This window comes from Miscanthus floridulus, chromosome 1, assembly GCF_019320115.1.
Source record: "Miscanthus floridulus cultivar M001 chromosome 1, ASM1932011v1, whole genome shotgun sequence".
Classification (NCBI taxonomy): Eukaryota; Viridiplantae; Streptophyta; class Magnoliopsida; order Poales; family Poaceae; genus Miscanthus; species Miscanthus floridulus.
The window spans coordinates 19,851,161-19,866,376 of NC_089580.1; the positions used below are offsets into that span (position 1 = coordinate 19,851,161).

Consider the following 15,216-nt stretch of genomic DNA (forward strand, 5'->3'; position numbering starts at 1 on the left):
GTTCCACTTGTTAGTCGCTGAATTCTTACTCTTGGTAGTAGCAGAATTCTTACTCTCATCAAAACAGGATGACACTAGGAGTTGGGATAATTTTCTGATTTATTTCTCACATAAATACCATGACAACCTGAGGGGTTGGTGATACATATTTATAGGATGCTAGTCAGCCAAGCATATGTCAAGGATGCTGTCCTTGATGGACAGCAAGACCACCATGCAACTACAAGGACCATATGTTGCAGCCCCCCACAAAGACCAACCAACACAGAGACTTATCACATTATTCTCCCCCTAAGTCTTGTGCGTCGTCTTGTGGGATAGTTGAACCATCCCAGTCCTGGAGCAGAGCTCAAGGAACTTGATCCTCCCAAGAGGCTTGGTAAGCAGGTCCGCAAGCTGGTCCTTGGCGTTGATGTAGCTTGTCTTAATGCTCCCTTCCTCCAAACAGCCTCGGATGAAGTGGTACCTCACCCGGATGTGCTTACTCCGTTCATGAAAAACGGGGTTCTTTGCCAGGGCCAGAGCGAACTTGCTATCCATCCTGAGCTCCACCGCTCTAGTGTCTCTGCCGAGGAGATCACCAAGCAATCGAGCGAGCTAGAGCGCCTGAGTCGAAACGGTAGAGGCCGCTATGTACTCGGCCTCGCAGCTGGACAGGGCCACCACCTGCTGCTTGATCGACTGCCAGCTAACGAGGCACTTGCCGAGGAGGAAGAGGATCCCGCTCGTGCTCTTCCTAGTGTCGATGTCGCCGGCGTGGTCGCTGTCATTGTACCCGACGAAGTGTGCCGCCCCAGGGCACCTAGGGTAGTAGAGGCCGTGGTCGAGAGTCACCGCAACGTAGCGGATGATCCTCTTTGCAGCCTGCTGGTGCTTCGTCGTCGGTCGTTGCATGAACCGACTAACGTAGCCGACGCAGAATGCCAAGTCCGGCCGTGTGTGGGCGAGGTAGCGAAGGCTCCCCACAAGACGTCGGTACTGCGTAGCGTCCATCTCCTTCATCGTGCTGTCGCGGCTCAGCTTCAGCCTCTCCTCCATCGGAGTGAGAGCTGGGTTGCAGTCGGTGAGTCCGGCTAGCTCAACGACACGCTTGGCGTAGAAGGTCTGTCGAAGCATGATTCCGGAGTCATCCTGGTGCACCTCGATTCCCAAGTAGAAGTAGAGAAGCCCCAAGTCACTCATCTGGAAGGTGGCCTTCATCTCTTCCTTGAATGCCGCCACCTCCGCATCCTTGGTGCCGGTGATCACCAAGTCGTCGACGTAGACACCCATCAGCAGAGCATTTCCTCCACTGCCCCGTCGGTAGATGGCCGCCTCGTGCGGGCTTTGCTCGAAGCCCATCCCCTTTAGCGTAGAATCCAACTTGGTATTCCACGCCCTCGGTGCCTGCCGCAAACCATAGAGGGCCTTGCGCAGGCGGAGCACCTTGCCCTCCTTGCCAAGGATCGCATATCCCAGTGGCTGGTGCACGTAGACCTCCTCCTTCAAGTCGCCGTTAAGGAACGCCGACTTGACGTCCATGTGATGAACACGCCAGCCCTTCTGGGCAGCTAGCGCAAGGAGGAGTCGCACGGACTCCATCTGTGCCACGGGAGCAAAGGCGTTGTCGAAGTTGACCCCCTCCTGCTGCACGAAACCTCATGCCACCAAGCGAGCCTTGTGCTTGACGATGGCATCGGCTTCATCCCTCTTCAGCTTGTACACCCACTTAAGGGTGATCGTGTTGTGGCCCCGAGAAAGGTCAACAAGCTCCTAGGTGTAGTTCTTCTCAATCGCATCCATCTCCAAGTCTCCAACCGCATCGCGGCGCGCCATGCCATGTGTCTCTCGGCCTCAGCAAACGACCGAGGCTCGCCGTCGTCACACGCAAGGTGCAACTGCGCCTCCAGGTCGTGAGGCACCAGTCCCGGCACTGGCTGGTCGCCGAGAAGGTTCTCCATCATATGGTACCACAACGGCTCACCGTCGTGGTACGCATCGATGCGCTCCTCGTCGTGAGAGAGCGAAGTAGCGAGCTCGACACGAGCTGGTGTTGGAGTAGACGTGCCCGGAGAGGTGCCTGTTGGTGTTGGAGTGCATGGCGGTGCCGGCTGTGGTGGAGCCGGCGAAGAACTCATCGTAGCCGAGGTCCTGGCTGGAGAGCATGGTGTTGTCGGAGTAGCAGGCGCCGGGGTCGGTGGAGGCTCGAGGACTGGGGTAGACGCGCTCATCGAAGAAGAGCTGCCTACTCCCCCAGCTCCCTTGAAGTGAACGTACTTGATAGTGAAGTCGTCGTACGTCGGAGCCGAGCCGTCGTCCACCGCCTTATCCCACGCGCATCCTCGCCCTTTGTTGAACACAACGTCGCGCGTCGTGCGCACACGCTGTATCTTTGGGTCGAGGATGCGGTAGGCCTTCGAGCCCTCCGCGTAGCCGATGAACACTCCCGAAGTGCTCCTGTCGTCGAGCTTGCTGATGTGGCCAAGCTCATTGGCGAACGCGAGGCAGCCAAAAAACCGCAAGTGGGAGACTGCCGGCTTGCTCCCATGCCAAGCCTCGTACGGCGTCCTGCCGTCGAGCGCCTTGGTAGACGAGCGGTTGAGGATGTAGACGGCCGACACCACCGCCTCTCCCCAGAAGACAGCCGACATCCCCCTCTGCTTGAGAAGGGCCCAAGCCATCCCCACAATCGTCTGGTTGCGCCGCTCGACGACGCCGTTCTGCTACGGGCTGTACGGTGTGGAGTAGTGGCGCTGAATGCCCTTATTAGCGCAGTACGACGCGAATTCAGCCGTTGTGAATTCGCCGCCATTGTCGGTGTGCAGCACGCGCAGCTTGCGGCCGCACTCCGCCTCCGCAGCAGCCTACGCACGCCTGATGATGTCCGCGGCCTCTCTCTTGCTGCCGAGGACCATCACCCACATGTAGCGGGAGAGGTCGTCGACGAGCAACAGGAAGTAGCGCCGTCCTCCCGGTGTGGTCGGTGTCACTGGGCCACACAAGTCCCCGTGCACAAGCTCGAGCCTCTCCTTGGCTCAAAAGCTCGCCCGCTGGGGAAAGGGGAGTCGCCTCTGCTTCGTCAACACGTAGACGTCGCAGAGCTGCTCCACATGGTCGAGGCACGGCAGGCCTCGCACCATCTCCGTGGCACTGAGCCGCTTCAGAGCCTCAAAGTGAAGGTGCCCGAAGCGCTCGTGCCACTGCCATGCCTCGTCATCCCGACGAGCAGTGAGACAGAAGGGTTGTGCCACCTGCACGTTAAGGACGTAGAGTCAATTTGTGCTTCTGGTTACCTTGGCAAGAAGGCAACGACGGCGATCCCAAATCCTCATGACTCCATCCTCAACCACCACGCGCGAACCGTTCTCATCCAGCTGTCCCAAGCTGATGATAGAGTTCCTCAACGCGGAGATATAGTAGACTCCGGTGAGCAGCCTATGCTCACTAGACACGGCGATGAAGATGACGGAGCCGACGCCCTTGATCTCCACGCCGGAGGCATCCCCAAACTTGATGGACCCTCGAACGCTGGAGTCAAGCTTGGTGATGAACTCCCGTCGACCGGTCATGTGATGGGTGGCGCCGGTGTCGAGGCACCACCCGTCAGTCTTGTTGTTGCCAGAGCCGTCGCCGAGGAGAGCGTGTGCTTTTGGCTCGTCAAGGTGGAGGAGAGCCGCTGCGGCCGGTGCCGCTGGAGGTAGCTCGATGCATGCATGTGCCATGAACAGAGCCGGCTCCTTCTCCTCCGCCTGTGCGACATGGGCCTAGGCACGTCGTGGCTGTCGACAGTCCTTGGCCCAATGGCCAAGCTGGCCACAGTTGTGGCAGGTGTCGTCTCGTGCCGGCTTGTGCTTGCCGGCGGCGTCGCCCTGGGCGCCTCCACGGGCATCACCCTCGGCACGTCCTCACGCCCCGGCCTGGGCGTCTCTGCGCACCTTGCGCGGCTTGCCACGCTTGCGGTCGCCTGTCGCGGAAGAAGGCTCCCCCTTCTTCTGGTTACCTTGGCAGGCAGTCCACTGCTCCCGAGTGAGAAGAAGCTTTCCGTCAGTGGTGATAGGCCCCGAGAGAGACTGTGGCTCATCGCTATCGACGACCTTGAGGCGACCTATCGCCTCCTCGATCGACATCGTAGAGAGATCTAGTAGAGACTCGATCGAGCGAGCCATCTGCTTGTACTTCTCGGGGACGCTGCGGAAGAGCTTTTCGACAGCTCTCTCCTCGCCGTAGGTGTCATCGCCGAACTGCACCATCTTCTACAACAGAGTGTTGAGACAGAAAGCAAAGTCATCAACATCCTCACCTGGCTTGAAGGTCAGGTTCTCCCACTCCTTGCGAAGTGCCTGCAGTGTGGACTTGCGGGTGCAGCCGCTGCCGATGCGTGCTGCAGCAATGGCGTCCCAAGCCTCCTTGGCAGTCTGCTTGTTGGTAAGCGAGAACTGCATCTCAGACGGGACTACAGCGATGAGGGCATCTAGCGCTCGTCGAACCTGGTTGTAGTCGACGTCGTCGTACCGGACTGCCTCCCACATGTGCCGCACCTAGAGCTTTACCCTCATCACCGCAGCCCACTCGACGTATTTGGTCTTAGTGAGGGTAGGCCACCCACCGCCGGGGCCGACGTCCCTGACAACAGCCTAGAGCCCATGGTAACCACAGTACCGATCCGGGGAGAGAGAGCCACGCTGCCTGTGAAGGCCGCGCTCTCCATCGACCCGTCCGCCACTGTTGCCGTGCGCGCCTCCTCCAGGAGCGCCACCGCCGTGCGCGCCTCCTCCAGGAGCATCGGCGGCGCCAACGCCTGTCTGGGTTGCCGTCGCGCTCGTGGCCGTGCGCGGCTGCCCACCGCGCCGCTCACGCTCGCGCTGTCTCCCTCCCCAGCAGTTCGAGGTCCGCGTCGGCGCTGTCGTCAGCAGAAATAGAGCTGCTGATGCTGCCGCGCAGAACCTCGACCTCTGCAGCCACCGCACACGCTGCATCCGTCGCCGCCGCCGCTCTGGCTGCTACCAGCTCTGCCGCCGCCAGCTTCGACGCCCTTGCCGCCGCCGTAGCGGTCTCTACCGTCGCTCGCTCGCGTTCCTCTGCCACGGCAAGTTCAGCCTCCTGTCGACACCGTGTGCTCAAGGCGACCGAGCGCTGAGGCTATCCTATGGACATAACGCGCTACCGAAGGACTGCTGCGTGAAGAGACAGCTGCTTCAGACGAGCTACGTAGAGAAAGAGTAGTGAACAGGAGCAGCCGGAGCTACTGCTGCTCCCAGCTGAGGCTGTTGCGAGGCTAGAAAGGGAGATGGGCAGAAGATGCTCAGACTAAGGATAGTACGGCTCTGATACCACTTGTTAATCACTGAATTCTTACTTTCAATAGTAACAGAATTCTTACTCTCATCAAAAGAGAATGACGCTAGGAGTTGAAACAATTTTCTAATTTATTTATGGTCATTGTTGTCCTAGATGCTGTCCTAAAAGAGATGTTCTAGATGCTAAGATGCTGTTCTAAAACAGATGTTGTCCTAGATGCTAAGATGCTGTCCTAGCCAGTCAAAGATACTGTCCTTGATGGGCAGCAAGACGCAGCCATAATAACCATATGCTGCAGCCCCCACAAAGACCAGCCAACACAGACTTATCCCATCACCACTTTCTTCTCAAACAAGGACTACATTCAAACAAGGCAATGTTTTTTTTACAGTATGTTTCACTTTCTTCTCAACAACTGCATATCCCTGAGAAAATGCTGCTACCCAAACAAGGCTATCTGACTCATCTACCAATCACAAGAGGGAAGGGAAATACACTGACCACATACTTACAGTAGATAACTGGACCGAAATGACAAAATACTCATCAGCCACCTTTCCATGCTTTTGGTTAGACATGATATACTTGTATTTCCCCCATACATTGTAGACCTTTTCTGAAGTGCAAACCTCAATCAGCTTAAAGTTGTGATCGAGACTAAATGCACAGCATGACAGAACCCACATGTACAAATTTGTAATGTTAAGCTGAGTTAGTGAGGTTTAAACATCATATACAGGCATGCGCTCTTCAATTGGCACACGGCAGATCGGACACTTCTTGCATTTCTCCGCACAAGACCTAATACAGAAAATACATCAGAACCAATATGTAGCAATGATTTCAAGCATTGCCTAGATAACTAGGAAGGGCATATATGAAAAGAACAAGAGAGACTGAAACATACTTGCATAAAGTTCTGTGCCGGCAGGGAAGCAGCACCATGCATATCTCTCCCTCGTAGCAAATCCTACAAAGAACCTTCTCCTAAAAAACGAGAAAAAGATGACTGTCAACAGAAATGATGATGAATTAAACAAGCTACTATCTATGACCCATATAAAAGGTAATAACTATTAGTAAGTAATGTCAGTAACTCATTCCGTAACAAAATCAGGGTTACACTGCCTAAGGTCCTTATCGTTGACAGCTTGGACCTAAATGATTCCTTTTGTGTAAGGGCATATGAAGTGAATATGCTTCAGATGGAAAAATAAGAATGCAGTCACAGCAAGGGGCAATACATTTTGAAGCCTTTCGTATTCCTGTTTGGTACAATTCGTAATTTCAGATTGTTCACCCAACGCTGCCTGTAGCCTCCAAACCTGAAAGTGGGCAAGTGGGAAGCTAATGCATGTGATGATGTGAACTGAAACATATGTCTAGAGATAATAATTCTGGAATAAAAATTGATTATATCATGTAACCTCTTCTGCAAGGTCCTTTTTAGGCATTTTCCTAACCACCTCTGGTGGATAGCCACAAAATGTATTGTACCTTCCACCAAAGAGTAAATAATCAGCACAGTATGTAAGCATGCAGCAAAACAAGAGTAGCAACGGATTGAGAAAAAAAAAAGGCGTACCCAGTGCAGAGAGCTCCCGCTCTGTGCGGGGGTTTGGGGAAGGGGTGTCAGTGGCAAGCCTTACCCTCGCTTGTGCAATGTGAGGAGACCGCGACTCGAACCCGGGACCTTCCGGTCACAGGCGGTAAGACTCTACCGCTTGCACCAGGCCCGCCCCCTTCATTGAGAAAATTAACAGAATTTAAATGAACAGTAACATACCCAGTAGATTCAGTATAAAACAACCGGGCCTGTTCTTCCTTGCTCCCTTCATCAATAGACCACCAACCAAGAAGCCTGCATAACACATGGACAAAGAAGCTGCATAGTTAAAAGCCTGCATCAGGGCAAAATGCTACTCTGCTTCAAGCAGGCCAAAAACACATGCAAGAAAAACAGATACAAATTTTGCTCATATCAGATATTAGATGGTACCTTGAACCATGATGAAGAAAAGCAAAGCAATCACGAACATTTGATGAGGCTGTAAGGTAATTAGGACTAACTGGTCCATTACGCAATAGCAGAACTACCTTCTCCACTAATCTTGCTAGAGAGAAAAGGACACCAGCACCTTGCAGAATAAATAGTGGCGAGAAAAGAGCAAATATTGGGATGTGGCGAGCGCTTGCTGGTGTGCCCTGAAACAAAATAATACATGTAATGAGAGTTTGAAGCTCATCATTGATCAGTTAACAGAGAACAGCCAGTAACACTTATCAGCTAGTTGCTGTTTCCAGGGTTGGGACAGTTTGCCACAGAAAAACTAATTAAACTCGGCCAGAATTTATGACTTGTTTTCAGCTTTTCCAGCTGTTTGAATAAAACTGTATATCACAATGATTGTCAAGTTGTTTTTTGATCTATTCAAATAATGTCATGAGATGGTTTTTTAAAAAAAGAAACAAAACGTTTATTGCAATTCCATCCTTCTACAATTCATCAAACCAATGTTCCCTATTTCCACAAGACTGGGATGGAACATACCTCCAACCGCATACAAAGCAATACTTGGAAAGCCACAAGAGGTATTTTCATTACATGACCCCCAATATCAGGGAGACCACAAAGCCTCTCTTGTTCGTGATCTTCTAGTGATGGGAGGACAAGACCACTTTCCCAATCACGGTATCTAATTGCCGCCGATGATGAGCTAGCCTCCCCATGAGTGGGAGACTTATGAATCATGGGATTAAACCATCTTGTACAGACAAGAAATGCAAAGCATTCCGCAATCCTGGATAAGCAAGGTGCCGAATTAGACTAACTGAAATCTCATAACAAGGAATAATGCCACTGCAACAAATCTCACCCATAATTTATAAACAAATCCCACCATCCCAAAGCACCAACATCACCTGCCATGTGCAACAATGCGTTATTACAAAAGCATTGAAATTGTGAAAAACTTAAACCAGTTACTAGTTCAACTGATTTCACAAGCACTAAAAGAAAAGTCCCTTCTATTTTCAAATACTATAATAAAGAAGAAACAAGTTGTGTCAAGAAGAAATAATATGACAAATTCTAAGGATTCAAATTAAGGAACCTTGGGGAGGAGATCAGTTTTGTATGTAATGATTGGAAAGAAACCAAGGAAACTTACCAGACAGCTTGAGAAGGGTGAATGTTGTAGCAGCTATAAGAAACACCATTGAAATTGCAACCCAAAAATGCTGGTTACAAAAAGGTTAAACATGATAAGATAAATGTCTAATATTCTATTCTAGTTGGTTAAAAATGATGCATTCTCTAGAATCTGGATCGTCCCAGCTAATAGTAGGATCTAATACAAAAGATCAAAAGGGTGGAAACATTTAATGCTTCTAATTATGAGGGGTAGAGGTGATGTTTTATATTGATTATTCATTAAGCATTCGTATGAAATGCAAAAAAGAAAACTGTAACTGGCAAAGAAAATATCAGAGCAATACTGTTACAAACATGTCTGGAAAAAATACAAGCCCTAGACTCCTGGCAAAAGCTTGTTCTTTCAATTAGACAAAACTCAATATGTTATAACAATGAATTTATATATCTGTTCATTGTATCAGTTTGCAATAGTGCATCAGAACTAGCTCAACACAGCTTACACCTGCCCAAAAGTGCTTAAATGATACTACAGCAAGGCCATGGAAGACATCATTGTATCAGTTTGCAATAGTGCATCCAAACTAGCTCAACACAGCTTACACTGGCCAAGTGCTTAGATGATACTTTAGCAAAGTGATGGAAGACATCTGAACAGTTAGTCCAATATTCTTGTTTTATCCTAATAATCTTTCCAATAATGTCAATATATAGCATCATATATTAGTCCTCTGTATTCAACTTTGCAGTTGATTTGTGGCATATGCAATGCTCCATTCCATTACCAAAGAGTCAAATGAATTGCCAATATATTGCATAACTTAAATTTTCCTGGTTAAGTGATACTCATAGCCTAAAGTTCTTTTTTTTTTACTGAACAATGGGCTGCAATTCAAATCAACGGAGAAATTGTGCCAAAAGCAGTCAGATCCACTAGTACGAGACTTACAGGAAGTGTCTCCCAAATAGCTTCATCAGTCATGCTTTCTTCATCTCCAGGCATTAAAGCTCTACACATTCTGAACAATAAAAAAACCCATGCCAAGAAATACATACACATCAATGTCCATAGTGAATATAGTACAGTAACCCTCCAAAAGTAAAAAATAATAGTTTATTTTTCTTTGGACAATGAGATTCACAATTTGGACAGAAAAAGATAAAGAGGATTCAAACAATGATCAATATCCTGAATGTGTGCAAACACGGAGGTGTGAAGTTATACCACAATATTATGGCACAAGCAGAACAGTTTAACATACAGAAGGATATTGTGAATTGATTATTTTTGTAATGCTGTCAAAAGAACAATGGAAGACAAGCCATAAATGTAGATCCTGTGTCATAAGTTTTCCAAGCCTTACACATGTAGTTTTGCAGGCAATGGGAAGCGACAAAGGCTTCGCAGTAGAAGAAAGTGGTAGCTTAAAGATTTGCTTGGGCGTACCCAGTGCAGAGAGCTCCCGCTCTGTGCGGGGTCTGGGTCTGGGGAATGGATATAAAAATATAATTTTATACTTTAGACTGGTTAGGATATACATAAATGCTTCCACTGAAACACAAGTTATGATATAGTACTTTTAAAGATAGTTTTTACCCTGCATAGATAATTGAGAGCCTTATAATTGGTTCCAGGCTAAAACACCATGATGAAGGAACAATAAAAATAGACAATTCACTTTTTTATACCATGCTACACTGCCTGTAAACTTGCATTGGTACATGAGGGATTTGACCATTTACCAAGATAGTTTTAAGGCCAACATACACCTTTCTTTCTTAGACATAAGGGCAGTCCCAACCCAGAAACTACTTGCTAGTTTCCATAGTTACCACGTCATCAAGAAACCATCCGTGGAAACTAAACCATCCAATACTGAAACCGCTACCGTGGGCCATCTTCTATCCATCCCTAATCCGCGTCTGTCTTCCCACTCCCGTAGTCCTGTCCTTATCCAAAAGAGTACGGCAAGGGCGCGACTCGAGAGACGCGAGCCGGGCACGGGTGGCATAGGCGTCGCCAGCAGGTGGCAGCCTGGCGCGTGCAGCGACGTGGTCGGCGCTTGGAGGTGTGGGCGGGCGCAGTAGTGGGTCTCTGCGTGCTCGTGCAATCCTGCTTGCTTCTTGGTGCTCTATGCTATGATTCCTTAATCTGATATGATTGCATTGCATTGTTTGTTCCTTCGTGTCTGCTGCTTCCTCTTATGCTACATCTTGTATTTTTTGTGTTCGATGAAATGCTTCAACTGGACTGCTATCACGAGATGTGATGTGCTTCCTGCATGGTGGTTTAATTAGGGGCACGGCAACAGACGCCTCGAGCAGGTGGCGCGGACGGGCTGCACGCCGGCGAGCACGAGCGGCGTGAGTAGGTTCCTGTCCGCGAGCATGGCTGCGCGTCGGCGGCGCACATGTCCGCGGGCTGGCGAGCGGGGCAAGGAGAGCACACGCGGCAGCGGGCAAGGCGCGACGCGCAGGAGTCCGACGATGGACCGATGGAAACGATGAGGATTCCCCAACACGAAATCAGTCGTTTCCTTCCGCCTAAGCACGCGAGTCGACTCCGTTTCTCAGATGAGAAATGATTTCTACCGATTTTCATCTCCTTACCTCATTAACTCTTCTTCCACCTCAGCATTTTTTCCTACATGGCAGCATCTTTAATGCTATGGAAACTATCCCAGTTTCAGGGTTGGGACTGCCTTAATGTGGCAAATGAAAAAGCTAGCACAGCAAGCAACTGTTGGAATTATGGATGTTGGACTGCTTCTATGGGTCCATTAGATACTTATAAGACCAGGCAGGTCAATTGTCTACAGCGATTACAAGAATAGGCAAAGTGAAGTACTCCCTCCATTCCAAATTATAGGACATTTTAGATTTTCTAGATGCGTAGCTTTTGCTATGTACTTAGATATACACATACACACTAAAAACAATATTTCTAGAAAAGCCTAAACGTCTTATAATTTAGGATGGAGGGAGTACATAACAAGGTATATCATAACAGTTGAAATCATACAAAATTGAACTAAAATTTAAAAACTATTTCAACAAAAAGTGTGGCAGAAGATGTAAGAAGCCAAACTGTTCAGACAATAGTAACTCCTGGTTATGTGCAATGCATTCTCATCGTTGGGAAAAAAAAGAACTTACAGTGACACAATCTAACAATCCACAGGAAAGAAAAGGTAATCGCTCAAATTGGTTACCTAAAATTGTCAATAAGGATAATTGCTTCAAAGGCCAACAGAGGAAGGAACACAATCTTCAGATCAACAGATGGATGATTTCTAACTGGGCAAACACAAAGGAAAAGAAGTGTGAAGATTACAGAGCTAACAGAACAGAGAAACTCAACATAAACAATTCTAGGAATCTCAATGACCACTGGACAAGGTTTTGTTTACCCAATGGATTCTGACCCTACCTCTTATGCTTTCAAGATATATGCAAAGAAGCAGCTCAAACGCAATTAGTAAAGGCGCGGCAACAATCGAATGACAGGGTGCCCACTGCAAGCAAAAAGAAACATATCAGGCTAATTGGATGCAAAATGAGCAATGGTAACGCAAACAGTGAGAAGGTCAGTTTTAATAGACGAGCCAGTATGTAAATCTCACATGACGGCCATGAGGCAACGAAGGGGCAGGCATTGAAAACCTTCCACGCGCAATGATTCCATGAAAGAGCCATAGTGGAACGAATATTATCCTACATGACCAAAGTAAGCATCATCAGCAATTCATATCGGCTTCACCATCGTCGATTTATAGTAGTTGTCATAGAGTAATCTATAATTCGGTATTACCTAATTCTAGCTAGAAGATTTTATCGTTTCCTTTGGCATATCAGAACAAAGCCTAAAGGGGCAAATTTGGCATGAAATCTACTGCCTATTATCCTAGACTCCTAGTACAGTACCGAATGAGGAAATACTGGCCGGCATCAGCTCGATTATAACTGGGGTTAGTGTTAAGCATCAATTGCATACTACCAACAACTCTCAACATCCATCGGGGCCCCAGACAGGTAGCTGAACTACACGCCAGCCGAGCAGATTAATCCAGCACCAGCTACCAGCAGCCAACCCTGAATCGCACGCACCACGCAAAAAAGCGAGCATAGGAATCGGCCGATTCCAAAACTACATCCGCATCGCAGGGGGACGCTCTCCGCCCCAAATCACAACGCAACCCAACAACTCGAAGCCCCTTCCAGCTCGCTGAAACAAAACCAATTAGATCGAATCGAAGCGGAGGCGGAGGGGGAGGGACGAGAGCCGCCGGGTGGGAGGGGACCGGGAGGCGAGGCGAGGCTAGGGTTTAGAGCGCGTACCACCAGGAGTACGTGGTGCGGCCGTCGACCCTGAGCGCGAGGAAGAGAGTGAAGCAGAAGAGCGCGGCGTGCGCCGCCGCCGCCTGCGCCGTCTTCCCCGCCCCCGCCCACGTGTGGGCCCGCCGCCGCTGCATCTCTCCTGGCTCCTGCTCCCTAGGCCCCCGACGGGAAAGCCAGCCAAGTCTCCCCCTTCTCCGCCGGCACCGCCGCTTCCTTGGACTCGACGCTCGACGCTCGGCGATGGGTCGGAGGGGACTCGGAGGAATGGGGGGATAAAAGTAAGGAACAAAGGGTACAAGGGTTTCTCTCTCTAGTGTAGGAGTATTGATGGAGTCATGAAGTATGATAAGAGGGACGATTCCATTCTGTGCGCTCTCTCTCTCTCTCTGCGCTTTTCCGTAATGGAGTAGTAGTACTATAATCTAGCAGTAATCTATTGCTGAGCCGCTGTCCATGGAGATTGGAGAGCCTGCCGGAGGGGATGGATTGGATTGGGTCGGGTCAGAGGAAGGATTGGGAAGGGTCGGGTCGGGTCGGTTCGGGTCAGAGGAAGGAGAGGGACCGAGGGGGAACGGCGCGCAGGCGCACCGTACCTGGTGTTGGGAGAAGCCGACGAGCTGTTTTTTTTTCCTCCTCCGTTCCACCAACGGTAGGAGTAATTTTTTTTTAGCGCGACTTGGTGGCTCCACCCGCGGCCCCGCCTCCGTCCGCCCCCGTTTTGGCGTCGCTTGCACGGCACACCCTCCCGCCACATTCGTCCGCCCGCCCCGCGCCCCACCGTCGTCCGCCGCGCACGCCTACACCGATTCGCCGAGACGGGTCGCTCGCGGAGAATATGCAAATAATAATAGGCAAACATGAGTATGCCTCTGTCCCTAAATATAGGTTGTATTTGCTTTTCGAAAACAATTTTGACTAAATATAGATTAAAAATATTAATATTTATGGTACATAATTAGTATTATTAAAAAGATCTTTGAATTTAGTTTTTAATAAAAAAATTTAGATACAAATATTGCACATGTTTCTAAAAAAATCAAGTTAAACTTATAACACGCACACCAATAGCTACGGTTATTTAGGGACGAAGAAACTAAGTACGTTATGCAAATAATAATAAGTACGTCATTCGTAAACGCATGTTTCGCTGGTCGCTATCCTTCCGGGTGTAGTAGGCACAGCCGCGCAAGAGATAGCTAGTTGATGGTTGGTGGCCTCGTGGGTTCGACGGCTTCGGCACATCCTGGGACGACGGCAACCGGCCTTTGGAGTTTGGACATCATCGCAGGGCGATTAGCAGTGGTACGTACTGCTGTCTAGTCTACCGTGTCTGATGTCTCCCTTTCAGTTTCCATTTATGGATCGGAGAGGCGCGAGTGCAAGATCCGGAACAGTCTGGTTTCGAAGAATTTCAGCCCTTGTTTAGTTTCACCCTAACTTCTAAAAAGTTGCTACAGTACCTGTCACATTGAATGTTTGTGGTCCGTGCATAGAGCATTAAATGTAGACGAAAAGAAAAACTAATTGCACAGTTTGGTGGAAAATTGCGAGACGAACGTTTTGAGCCTAATTAGTCCATGTTTGAACACTATTTGCCAAATAAAAACGAACGTGCTACAGTAGCCCAAAATCCAAATTCCTGGAACTAAACACAGCCTCAGCAAGCTTATCCTGATGCATGTCATCCTTGAAAATTATGACACAGCCTCAGCAAGCTTATCCTGATGCATGTCATCCTTGAAAATTATGCTCTCTGGCACCAAATAGTTAGTGCTACGCGCATGTTGGCTCTTGGCTATGTCGTCGCCTCGTCACGGATTTGCTATTGCCTATTTGGTTTTTTGCAACAAAAAATTACCGTAGTTTGATTAAGGTCAAAGGTTGACTAATCTGGATAGTTGTTTGGTTGCAGCAACCCGTGGCAACATTTCTTTCCAGCAAGCTAGATCTCACACCATAACACGCTAATGATATCTAATAAACAACCTGTTTGGATTCATAATTTAATTGTCATCCAAACGTGCTAGAGTATGAGGTGGACTAATATAATCAAAACTTTGGATTACAAACATTCTATAGTCTACCTCGGACCTGTTTTTTGGTGATTGTGAGTATTTTTCACTTGAAATAAGAATAATCCACCACACTAATTCAAGAATCCAAACATTCTAATTATTATAGTTCACATAATAATAATCATATGTATAATTCAGATTGTAATAATCTAGCTATGATTCAAACAGACTCAAAGTATGGCAAGATCCATTCAAACTTGTCAACTTGTAGAAAAGATTTTGAGCGCATAATCCAGACAAGTATGGCAATTTTTTGTACAAATAGTGACAACCTTAGACCATAAACTAATAAACGGGACCTAAGTTTGTATAATATACATGCCTCAAACCAATTTTTCGGTGCCTTGACGCCTAGGGCTGTAAAAAACTCAA

At 48.6% G+C, this 15,216-nt stretch overlaps 1 protein-coding gene across 1 annotated transcript; it reads right to left on the minus strand.

The window, feature by feature from the left end:
• Window positions 1-5,603: 5,603 nt before the first annotated feature.
• On the minus strand, window positions 5,604-13,281 carry LOC136451441 (uncharacterized). Its single transcript, XM_066452176.1, has 14 exons — window positions 12,770-13,281; window positions 12,055-12,145; window positions 11,862-11,946; window positions 11,644-11,728; window positions 9,381-9,450; window positions 8,448-8,517; window positions 8,154-8,199; window positions 7,829-8,078; window positions 7,277-7,482; window positions 7,064-7,138; window positions 6,705-6,774; window positions 6,522-6,602; window positions 6,185-6,264; window positions 5,604-6,078 (listed from the first exon to the last, which is right to left on the minus strand). Exons 1-14 carry the CDS (start codon window positions 12,901-12,903, stop codon window positions 6,000-6,002), a joined length of 1,422 nt encoding a protein of 473 aa, XP_066308273.1. The 5' UTR covers window positions 12,904-13,281; the 3' UTR covers window positions 5,604-5,999.
• Between the last annotated feature and the right edge of the window lie 1,935 nt (window positions 13,282-15,216).

Bases quoted from the DNA above. Each gene is read 5' to 3' on its own strand.
- LOC136451441 (XM_066452176.1), bottom strand. From the start codon at position 12,903: ATGCAGCGGCGGCGGGCCCACACGTGGGCGGGGGCGGGGAAGACGGCG. The intron at 12,146-12,769 runs GTACGCGCTCTA...TTGGTCATGTAG, and splicing joins CGCACCACGTACTCCTGGTG to GATAATATTCGTTCCACTAT. The intron at 8,518-9,380 runs GTAAGTCTCGTA...TTTTGTAACCAG, and splicing joins CTATTTGGGAGACACTTCCT to CATTTTTGGGTTGCAATTTC.